This window comes from Aphelocoma coerulescens, chromosome 2, assembly GCF_041296385.1.
Source record: "Aphelocoma coerulescens isolate FSJ_1873_10779 chromosome 2, UR_Acoe_1.0, whole genome shotgun sequence".
NCBI classification, from domain to species: domain Eukaryota; kingdom Metazoa; phylum Chordata; class Aves; order Passeriformes; family Corvidae; genus Aphelocoma; species Aphelocoma coerulescens.
The window spans coordinates 118,305,323-118,316,672 of NC_091015.1; the positions used below are offsets into that span (position 1 = coordinate 118,305,323).

The 11,350-nt window shown below is 53.8% G+C and overlaps 1 protein-coding gene across 3 annotated transcripts; it reads right to left on the reverse strand.

Moving 5' to 3' along the window:
- Nucleotides 1-1,130: 1,130 nt before the first annotated feature.
- ADCYAP1 (adenylate cyclase activating polypeptide 1) lies at nt 1,131-8,936 on the reverse strand. 3 transcript variants are annotated; one of them, XM_069004564.1, is made up of 5 exons: nt 8,784-8,936; nt 7,351-7,458; nt 5,316-5,450; nt 4,731-4,826; nt 1,131-3,890 (listed from the first exon to the last, which is right to left on the reverse strand). In XM_069004564.1, the coding sequence occupies exons 2-5, from the start codon at nt 7,449-7,451 to the stop codon at nt 3,704-3,706; spliced, it is 519 nt and encodes a 172-aa protein (XP_068860665.1). In that variant the 5' UTR covers nt 7,452-7,458; nt 8,784-8,936; the 3' UTR covers nt 1,131-3,703. The 3 variants fall into 3 exon arrangements, with proteins under 3 accessions (XP_068860665.1, XP_068860663.1, XP_068860666.1); XM_069004562.1 differs by lacking the exon at nt 8,784-8,936 and adding an exon at nt 7,800-8,555; XM_069004565.1 differs by lacking the exon at nt 8,784-8,936 and adding an exon at nt 7,587-7,669.
- Nucleotides 8,937-11,350: the final 2,414 nt, after the last annotated feature.

Genomic DNA, 11,350 nt, shown 5'->3' on the forward strand with positions numbered 1-11,350 from the left:
GAAACAGTGGCTGGATTTTGTTATATTGTAAGTCTGGGAAATCACTGACATCTCCCCCTCCCCTCAACAGGTATGTTTTGGGGAGCGTGGGGGGTTGGCCTCTGACCTGGTCTGCATTTAATCAGCACTTTTATCTCACTTTGCAGTAACTCCTAGCATGTACCACTGGCATCACCAGCCAAGTTATCTCAGTGTTTTTCAGTTAGACAGTAAAATACTGTTGCTGAAACCAGTTTAGAAGGTGAATTCATGGCAGAGAGGACATGACCAGCTGTCTCAAATCCCAGACTTAGAGTTTTGAAGAATAAACTGCTAGAAAATTGTCATTTAATTCCTGTGCTTTGTTTTTTAATTGTATGATCTTAGAAAGAAATAGAGTTTAGTTCAAACTAAATTGCTGTTACTTTTCAACATACTTGAGTAAAGTCCCAGAGCTACAATAAAAATAATTAACATAAGCAGCTATTGCTAAGCTAAAGTGAAGATTTAAGTTTGGGTATCCTGACCTCCACATTTGCCAACAAATTACCCTGTGCTTTTTTGCTGTGGCCGCCTACTACCCTGTAAAACTTAAGGAACTCTTGGTCGTGTCACAGTACAATTTTTTAGGATAGCTAGTACATCTTTAATCCAAACAAAGATGCTGCCATTGCCCAAGGCGGGTGACACTTGGAAGCACATTACCGCATACAGAATGCTCATTAAAAGTGGATTAGGAGATCTCATCAAACATACCAATTCCTCATGAAATAAACGGCTTCTAAGCACAGAAATTGTTAGAGGAATGGATCATATGCACCGACTAGTTTGGTTTGCATATTTAGAGAGTGTTTTGAGCTGTTGTGTGTGGGACTGGGCTCTTTACTCTGGCAGTTCTGTTTAGTTTACTCGAACAGAGTAGTAACCATTGGTAAAAAACATTAGAGGTGATAAAATGCGGAGACTCAATAAAAAGATATCCCAGACATGAAACACTGCAGAAGAACGCTGCTTAATAATGAACTAATTTAAAAAAAAACAAATTAAATGAAATGCAGCTTTCACTGTTAGGTTCTAGATTTCTCTCCCCCAAACATTAGACAAAATTGCATTGGTTACAAAAATTTATTAATACAAACTTTACACACTTTATATAACAGTTATCAAAGTCCTAGTTATAGATATCATGTGTGTAATAATACTTTGTTTAAGTTCTTTTTATATTCATTTGCACACAAAATAAGATCTCCAAGACTAACATCTACCTACTATGACTGTATCTCAAATCTGCTCAAATTTTGGTAAGGCTGTTGGCGTTTCTAAAAAAAAAAGAACTCGTACAAAGGATAATAACCTAGGTGATCACTTCATAATGCTTGCGACTAGCCACTGAACTCTAACTGATAAGGTCATAAACAAAACGTCAAGAGAGCCCTATGTCATTATACCACAGCCGACACAAACACAGCGCACTCTGCCCATGGCCAAAGAACAGAAGGACGACTAAAACGCAAGCCGATGTGTTGCAGCATCGTAGGGCCACTAAATAGCCATCCGTGAACTCGTGGCGATTTACAAGGTGAAGAGAAGGCACGAAAGCTGCACACTGCGCCCCGCGTCCCTGCGCCCCGGGAGCGCGCTCGGGCGGGCCGGCAGCGCGGGCGGGGCGGCCGGGGCAGCGCGGGCGGGCGGTGCCGGCAGTGCGGACAGCCCGGACAGCCCGGACAGCCCGGACAGCCCGGACAGGCAGTGCCGGCAGCGCCTGCCCGCCCCCACGGGCTCTGCCCGGCCCGCTCCGCTCCGCTCCTCCCGGCCGGGGAGGGAAGGTTTTACCCGCGAGGGCTTGTTGGGGGGTTGGGGGGTTGCTTTCCGACGTCTTGAATGCGGGGCTCGTTTTGTGTCTTTGGAAAGACTCCTGTAAGGTTTGTGTGGTGAGCTGGAAGGAAGCGGGTACCTACGTGTCCTCCTTCGCTCCCGGCCCGGGCGGGGGACGGAACCAGCCCCCGGGCAGACGGTAAGATAGGAGTCCGTACATAGAGAGATGAGGTGAAAATGGTTTATCTCGTTAGAAACCGAACCACAGGTGAACACTACACATTCTTTTATGACAAAAGTTTGTTTTATGAAATAAATTTTACTAAGCAATAAGCCAGAATGTAGAAAAATACATTTTACCTCCAAACTCAATAAACAAGGAACAAAAACTTTCGTAGTAGTGCATAATTCTTTAGTGGTAGCTACAACAGGGGTTCCTAAACTTGTACAATAAGAGCTTGCATAAAACAGAACAAAGGAGTGAGAGAGCGTTCACAATCTTTTTTTTTTTTTTTTTCCCAAAAAGAACATAACCCAAAAGGGTGACTCAGGTGGGTTAAACAGTGCTCGGAAAAGTTCGAAGAGAGGATGAGAGGCGGGAGGTCCTACAAGAAAAAGCAATCAAAGAAAAGAGCAACTCCGACCGAAAAATGCAAAGGCGAGAACCCTGCTCATTATTACACATGATGAGAAGCATGGACAGCACTGGAGAGTAACACACTGTACTTTGCATCCAGGTCCAGTACCGAGCTGCCCGGGGCAGTTGGGTAGCGGATCGGAGGTGGGATCGCCTCGTCTTACCTCGACCCTGCGGCACCGGCTCCGGTACCGGCTCCGGCCCCGGGGCGCGCCGGCGGCCGCCCCCGCTCACTTCCCCACTCTTTCCAAACGGATCCTGTCTCTGCTTTGGCTTTGTTCTGCAACTCTGCCCAGCCAGCCAGAAGAGCAGTGCACGGGGCTTAGTACTTACTACCCTTGCTGCTGGTTCGGGATTTTGGGGTTGGGGTTTTGAGTTTGGCTTTTTTTGGTTTTATTTTGATTATTTTTGTTGTTATTTTAGTTTTGGTTTTTTAACTATTTCTCCCTCCAATAGGCAACAGAGATGCACAATTTGGATCGAGCTGTTGTTTTCACAAGATAATTATCCTCTAAGCTCACTGTTTGAGGATTCACTAATAGAGATACAACTGGAATCAAAGAAAGCAGGAGAGAAAAAAAATAATCGAAATCTAGAAGAAAGGGGACGCTGCCCCTTCAGAGATGCTAGTGGCAAAGGAGCCTGCCTTGAGACTCACCAGGGGAAGAATCTGCTTCACCAATTCTCCCAAATCAATTTCCTCATAATCCCCCTGGGAGCAGGTCATCCTTCTCTATGTACAGTAGCAAATGGTGAAAATTAATGTCTTTGACCCTGTCGTGGATAAAAATACTATCCTTTTAATTTCTGTTACAAAAATAGGAGTAATATTCAAAACAATGATTGTCTTTTTTTTCTATTTATTTTATATAAAAACATAAACAGCTCAGGCGAATTCTTGTTCTTGTGCAGGCTTTTCATGAATAATTGTTCTTTACTATTCTTAGTAGTATTTATATATATATATTTATATATTATATATAACTTAATGATTGGTCCACAAAGTAGATCTGTGCGTTTCTCTAGTGCTTTTTGTACAAAAGAAAAACAATATTATTATCAAAATATTCATTTAATGGCTTTACTTCATACATAAATACATGTTTAGATAACACAGGAGCGGTGATTGTTCAGTCAGTTTGGAAATGACTTTTGTTTTTGTTTAGATTTTGTTGTTGTTGTTGTTATTGGGTTTATCTCTCTCTCTCTCTCTTTCTCTCTCTCTCTCTCTTAGGACTTTGTATACACAGGAGTGGCTGGTTACTCACATCGCTACAAATACGCTACTCGGCGTCCTTTGTTTTTAACTCTTTGTTTATACCTTTTCCCCAGGACTGCTGCTAAGTATTTCTTGACAGCCATTTGTTTCCGGTAGCGGCTGTAGCTGTCCGTGAAGATGCCGTCTATGTGCCGCTTGGTCAGCGGTTCCGCATCGTCCCCCAGGCCGCCGCTGGCACCGCTGCAAGCACCGAGAAGCACAGCTGCATCAGGCGGGGCCGCTCCGCCCCCCTCCGCGCCCCTCCGCACCGCCCCCTGCCCTGCGCAGCCCCGCGCCGGCCCCTGCCCCCGGCGCAACACGTTGCGCGGAAGATGCGCGGGCAGACAAAGGCCGCGCCGAAACCCGCTCCCGACGCGGTGCGCGCAAGTGGCGGCGGAGGGAGAGACAATATCTCCCCGCCATGAATTATTCATTGCGGCCGGGAAAGCTGCTCTCCCTGGGGCTTCATTAACGTGTTACCTTCTGCCGAAGGGCAGCGGGTGGCACCGGGCTCGCCCCTGCCCCGCCGGCGGCGGAGAGCCCCGGGGAGCCCCGCCCGGCGGCTGGGGGTGCGCAGGGGCTGCAACCGAGCCGCCACGGCTGCAGCTGAGCCCTCGATCATCGCCCTCCATAAGCTGCTCCCCCCGGCAAACCGTAAGGGCTGCCCAACTTCTAAATTTTAAATCGGTTGATTATAAAAATTTATAGACATATAGATATAGATATATAGATATATAGATATATAGATATATAGATATATAGATATATAGACATAAATATAGATATATATCTTTATGCCCGGGCGTAGTAACCCAACCAAACCTCCGCGCACACCCGCGCTGACAAGCAGGGTCACGCTGTGCCGGGAGCAGCCATGGGAGGCAGATGCTGGGGAGCCGGACTCCACCAGACTCATCGGGGGCGCAACACATTCCCGACCCCGCCGGGGCAGCTTTGTTCCCCCCAGCCGCGGCCCTTCCAGTGTCTCCGCTCCAGTAGCACCAACGCCCACCGCGGAAAAGAACAAGCAGAGAACCTTACCCGACCCGCTTGGCCATCAGGGAGTGCAGATATTTCCTGGCGGATAACTGGCCCAGGAGTTTCCTGTAGGCTTTGTTGAAGATCCCATCGGCGTGCCTGGGCAGAGGGAAGAGCCCGCGGGTGAGCGGCGAGGCCCGGGAGCCGGCTGCGGCAGGTTGCGGGAGCCCGGGCGGTAGCGGTGACCATTCCCCTCCGCCGGCGAGCGGAGGGCGGCATCTCCCCGCGTCCCCCGGGAGCCCTCGTCCCCACCCAGGTCCCTCCCCGCCGCGCCCGCTCGGTTCCGCGCCGGCTGGGCATTTCTGCTCCGTTTGCGGGAGCATCGCTAGCCCTCCCCGGCGCGGGCGGCTCCCCGCTCCCTCCCCCGCGCTGCTGGAGGTAAGGAGGCTTTTCCATTTCTTCTGAGCTTTACGCTGGGCACCGGGACCTGGGCAGTATTGTCGTTTGTTTGGGCTCGGGATTTTTATTTTGATGTTGTTGCTCTTTGCTTGTTAGGTATCATTATTATTTTTCCCCCAATCGGTTCTGCCAGACCCGTTTTTCTCCCTACTCCAAATTCACGCCTGATACCCCGCGAGTTGCAGTCACCTCTTTTCCGGTGGGTAATACAAGGTGTACATCTCGCCGATCATGGAGGACGGATTCGCTATACCGAGGGGCTCGTGGTCGTACGCGAAGTCCTGCAGGGTGTTCCCGTCCTCGTCGTAGACTTCATCCTCCAGCCTGGCAACGAGAGCAGCAAGAAGGAGTCAGCCGGGCTCCGCGGGGCGCTCCGCTCCACTCCCCGCTGCCGGCTTCCGGCTGCCTCGGTGGCCACCCCTCGGCGGAGCCGACCCGGGAGCCCCGGGAGCCCCGTCCGACTGCCCCCATCCCCTCCCTACACCCGCCCGCTCCCCATCCCCGCCCTCTCCTCTGCGGGGCAGGACCGCGGAGGAGGGAACACACCCGCCGTCAGACGTGCTCCAAGAAACCCCCAAACATGCCCCCCCCTCCCCCCGCCCTCTGCGACCCACGCCCCGGCCCGAGAAACATCCCCTCTCTGCCACAGCCATGGCTGGTGCTTCCCGAGCGGAGCGCACGCCCAGGCGCGCAGGCTGCCGCGCTAACACGCGTTTGTGTGCCAGGGGCTGGGCGGGAGCCGAGCAGCCTCCGCGGCGGGGACGGGGCGGTGAGCGGCAGCCCCGCCGCCGGGGCCGGGGACCGCGCCCCGCTCCTCCCCGCAGCACCCTCTGGGACGGGGGGGCTTCGCCTGTTGTTTTTCGTTGAACGGTGCCTCTGCCCTTTGAGATCTCGCCAGTTTTGTGTGTCCCAGCCCCCCCAGCCCCCGCTCTCTGCCTCCCTCTCTGCAGTACGATGTAGGTCATTGCACGTTACAGGCAGCTATTTTTGTCTGTGAGCTTTAGCGGAGGTATTAATAATAGATGCCGCTAAAGTGTTTCACTCCTGCTAATTCAGGCGCTTGAATGAAGAAAGCCAGCTTGCTGCCGGCTAATGGCCCCTCAGGCCACTGAGCCCGCTGCCCCCTAGCCGCACTGCCCAGGAAGATGACAGGGGCTGCTCCGAGCCAGCTTCGACGGGCTCCTGGTTACTGTAAGGACACCTCGGAGCCCCAAAAAGGACACCCACGTCGGACAACCTTGCGCGCCCGGCATCTCCCCCCCTCCCCCCACCCATCTGCGCTCACCGCACGGCAGTGTCCCCCGCAGAGCACCCCGGAACAGAGCCAAGAGCCGGTGGAGCAGGACGACAGCACCGAGTCCAAAACTCCCCCAAGCCAAGCAACACCGGTCACTCGAGCAGGCGACAAGCAGAGTGAGAACAGGCTACCATCGGCCGTCCCGGACCAGGTGCCCTGAGCCCCCAGCTGCAGCCCAGCGTAGGAAACTCCTTTGTGCTGGTGCTCCTGGGTGTCCCCCACTCCTGCCCCAAACACAGCGGGGTTCAAACGCCCACTGTGGGACAGCGCAGGCATCAGTCTGCGCTGGAGCCCAGCGAGAACACTCCGAACACAGAAAACTAAACAACCTTGTGCCAGGCCCTTCTCTCTTGGGAAGGGCTGTCAAACACAGACAGGTAAACAGGGGAAGAGACTGGATCCCCACCAGTTCCAATGCCGCTACACGAACCATGACAGCTCCCACATACTTGCAGACAACGGCGCACCCATGCCCGCGCCCCGCTCCCCCTGAGCCGGACAGGCGAAGCTCGGCGCTCACCCTGGGCGAGCTGCGGGCAACCGGAGGCTGCCAAGGGCCCCGCAGGACAGGGGGCAGGCGGGGGAGGAGCTTTGGGCCCCGTCGACATGCAGCCGGGACCTCGGCCCGCTCCCGCCAACACGCAGAAGAGCAGGTCCCCCACTCCCGGGAAAAAGAGGCCGTGGGTCACAGTACCGGGGTCCCGAGGAGCGGACCTGGGGGATGCCAGTGCTGCAGGCGGAGGGGGTCCCATGCTGCGGTGGAAGGGGTGGGCACATAGCCCAAGTGGAGGGGATTTCCTTTGGTGATTCCCCTTCACATCCCCTTTCATTTTCCTCCCCAGTAAGATTCCGCTGCCCTTAGCTAAGCTGGGGCAGCAGGGGGCTGGAGTGGTCCCGGCGGAGCTCCCGGACGGGGGACAGACCTACCTGAGCGCCGGGTACTGAAGTCCGGCCGCAGGTGAGCAGTAGACGCTGCAGTGCATTATTATGCCATAGACCAGGAGTGCTAAGATCGCTTTGCTACACATTGCCACTCTGTGCGGGAGGGAAAGGAAACTGCTGTCAAAAAAAAAAAAAAAAAAAAAAAAAAGGAAAAAAAAACCCCAAAAACAAACAAAAAGATTTCACGAACAAAAACCCAAACAAACCGCCCCACGGCTCACCAACCCCCTGCCGGAAAAGGAGGCAGCGCGGCCCCGGGGGACAAGCGCCCTGGGCAGCCGGGTGCCGGCGCGGAGCGGCACGGAGAGGAGCAGAGCGGTGCCCGGCGCAAAGAGCTGCGGCCGCCGCCCGCCCCGTCGGTGCCCGCCTGCCCGCCCGCCCGCTCGCCCCGGGACCGCTGCGGGAAGGCCCGGTGAGCCACCTCGTGTCCTTACCATTAAACTCTAGACACCCGGCACTGAGAGCGTTTGGCTGCGAAACTAAAACGGCAGGTCTTGGGGGAAAAAAAATAAAGACCCAAAATAGGGAGGGGGAGAAATCGAGCTTTCTCCCAAGTTGCGTCCAAAAGGAGTTAAAACCCTCGTGACATCGCCTCTCCGATGGGCGAAGGACCCGCAGGATGCAGAAGATGCAGAAGCGGCAGCAGTTAGTTGTTTGCTGGTTTTAGGGCAATCCACTCCAAAAAGAAAAAGAAAGACAGGAGGGGGGAAAAAAAGGATAAAGGAAAAAAGTTTGCAGGTAGCAGCACAGATCTGGAGTGGAGTCTACAAGGGAATGGAGAAGGAGGGATGGAGCGAGATGTCGCTGGAGAACGGAGCGCTAGGGAAGAGGGAAGAGAGCGAGCGAGCCCGGGAGGGAGCGGAGGCGGGAGCCGCGGGCTGGCTGCGTGCGATGTTGTCTTCCCCAGATCTCTCCCCTCACTGAGCGCCTTCAGCCTTCTTCTCTTCTTTTCCTGCTCGGTGGCTCCAAACTTGACCAGCCTTCCGCAGCCTTCCGTCTGATACGCAATTAGCAAGAAAATCTTTGCAAACACCCCGCTTCAGCAAGAGCCCTCTTCGTAAACATTTGCCTGCTTGTTACCTTAGAGGACGGGCAATATTGTTTGTTGCCCCCGTAGTGGTGTCCGGATTTTTATTCATGAATCAAATGCCTTTTTTTTTTTTTTTCCTCAGTCACGTAATAATCGGGTATCAGAAAAGACGTCACCACCCCAATTCCTCAAGGAACACAGTTCTGTGTCGTCCTCAAAGATGAGCTTATCAGGAGTCATAAAGCTTCTTCATAAACACCAACTCACACTTCCCCCCCCCAAAAAAAAAAAAAAAAAAAGAAAAATAGAAAACCTAACAACCAAACAAACACGCAGAAACCCCCCATCGCACAAACATAAAAGGATGTTCGCCACGGTAAAGTTTTACCTGACGTGGGAAGGGAAGCGGAGGAGAGCAGTTAGGGGTGGGGTGGGGGTCCCCGGGCTTGTTGGACTCTCCCACGTCTTTGCTGCCTGTCTTTCCGCGGGGCCAGCTCACCCCACACGCAGCCCGGGGCCGCCGCTGGGCGCAGGCCCCCTCGGAGCCGCCCGGCTCTGAGAGCGCAGGCGGAGCAGCCCCGGGGCGGAAGCCCCCACTTCCGCGGAGATTTGAGAATCTAAGTACCTTTTTTTTTTTTTTTTCTTCCGAAGCCCCCTCTTTTATTTTTTTTCTTTTCCTTTTACTTTTTTTTTTTTTTTAAGGATTGTTAATATTGTTCCCATTACACAAGGCTCCCCCCGGGGAAACGAGCAGCGCTGTGACCGCTCTGCGTGTATTGAAGCCGCCGGGCGTAGAGGACAAGCCCCACGGCCGCGCAAGGAGGGTCCCACCCGCGGCCGGCGCTGCCCGGAGATGGGGGCGGCGGCTTTTCCCCCCACTCCCCTGGCCCGACCCTCTCGTCTCTCCGCCTCGTGCAGAGACAGATGTGCGGCTCGCAGCTCTTGGCAGAGCGGGAAGGAAGAGCATCGCCATGAGGAAAAAAAAAAAAAAAAAAAAAAAAAAAAAAAAAAAAAAAAAAAAGTTGATTTGCCGGAGGGACCGGGAAGGAAATCCCTTCTCTGGGGACTTCCCCGCCGCCGGAATAATTTTCCCCCGAAGTGATGCGCCGGGCGCGGGCCACCGGCGGGCTCCCAGCCGCTGCAATTGCCGCTCGTCTCCACACTCCCCTCCCTCCGCGACCGAAAATGTGCCCTTCATTTCCGAGAATTACCCAAAGAAATCCAGGCTGCAAGAGCCATTACTAGACATTTTAATTATTGGGATCATAAGCAGAGCGTTCAGGAAGCAGCAATAATATAGTTCTCCTGTTTCCTATTTGAATGGGTTTGGTGTAACATGCTTGGATGAGTTATTTGAGCCCAAATCGATTTCTCAAGAACAACAACAACAAAAAACACACCATACAATTACATTCCTATTACGGTCATTTAAGGTTGCAATATTTTCCGGAGATAAAGGAAATTTGACGTTAATGAATGATTCCCGTAGAAATGGCCAACGACGCGAACCCGGGCGGGGATGCAGGGCTCTGGACGGAGCGGGACGCTGTCCCCGTTGTCATTCTGTGCCGGGCGGGTCGGGTCGGGAAGGACCGCCGGCAGGAGAGGGGACGGGGCAGGGCAGGGCGCCCGGCGGGGCCGCTGGGGAAGCGGTCACCCTACCGCTCCCGCTGGGAAGAGGGTCACCCCACTGCTCCCGCTGGAGAAGGGCATCCCGCGTCTCCCGCAGTGGAAGGGGGCACCCCACCGCTCCCGCTGGGGCAGGGGTATCCCACCGCTCCCGCTGGGGCAGGGGTATCCCACCGCGCCCGCTGGGGCAGGGGCAGCCCGCGGCTCCCCGCGCCGGGCCGGCACCGCGCTGGGGCTTCCCCGCCGCTCCCCGCGGGCGCGCACGGTCCGTGAGCGGAGGGCGCCACCGCGCGGGCAGCTGCGCACCTGCGGCCGCCGCCGCGGAGCCGCTGTCGGGCCCGACCGGCGCTGCCCCGTGCCCCGGCTGGGGCGGGCTGCCGAGAAACCCCCGCGATCCCGCCGAGCTCCCGGGCCCGCCTGTGAGCGAGGCCAGCGGGAAAGGGCTGCCCGCTGCTCCCCTTCGCCGCGCTTTGGGGGCTGGTGGGGTTTGTGGTGGGGTTTCTTTGGTTTCCTTTTTAATGACTCTGCGGTAGCAGGTGTAAACACGGCCTTTTCTAGAAACCGGTGTGGCAAGGATTGCGTGAATCATGTCAGCATGGAGGCCTGAACACACACTCTGCCTAAAGAACAAGAAAAAAACATTCCTTCTTTCCGAAGAGACTAGACACACACAGCCAATACATTTTAAAGCTGTGCCTGTTTTCACTTTAGAAGAGCTACTTTCAGCTACTTTTGACATACACAGCCACATTTCCTTTCCTCCATCCCCACTCCCCTAGATCCTTACAGAAAGTACTAGGATGCCTGAAATAACAGTCATCAACAGCACAGAGCTAGAGATTCCCATAAAACAAACCTGAAGCTACAGACCCCACACAGAGACCTAGTGCCACCCTGGTGGTACTGTGCATGCAGGAGCAATGTCAGGATGGTTTGCAAAAAATGCATCCTCTAAGCTCTCATTTATGGTGAGTAACTCACACATAGTTCATGCCAACAGAAGCTTCATAGCATCTCATTCTGTGTCACAGGGGTGTGTGTGCAAGGTGAATGTGATTATGACATGAATGCAGTTTAGGCTGAGGAAGTGAAGGTTTAAATCTGGTCTCTGAGTACAAGTAAATTTCTCGATAACTCTGTCATTTCAAGGCTGGCAGAGATTTAAGGTATACAATACTGGCCTCTGGGGCAAATTCCTAAGGCAGCAGCTGAAGAAAAGCAAAGGATTTTTTATTGGCAGAATTTCTTTCATCTTCCTCCTACCATTTTAAATTAGACCTTTTAAGTTATCTGAGTATTCTACTATTCTATTCTTCCACACTATTC

What these genes read in the sequence shown, in the direction of transcription:
- ADCYAP1 (XM_069004564.1), bottom strand. Translation starts at nt 7,451, where the DNA reads ATGTGTAGCAAAGCGATCTTAGCACTCCTGGTCTATGGCATAATAATG. An exon ending in CTTCAGTACCCGGCGCTCAG is followed by an intron (nt 5,451 to 7,350) that starts GTAGGTCTGTCC and finishes TCTCGTTGCCAG; the next exon opens with GCTGGAGGATGAAGTCTACG. An exon ending in TATTACCCACCGGAAAAGAG is followed by an intron (nt 4,827 to 5,315) that starts GTGACTGCAACT and finishes CCCTCTGCCCAG; the next exon opens with GCACGCCGATGGGATCTTCA.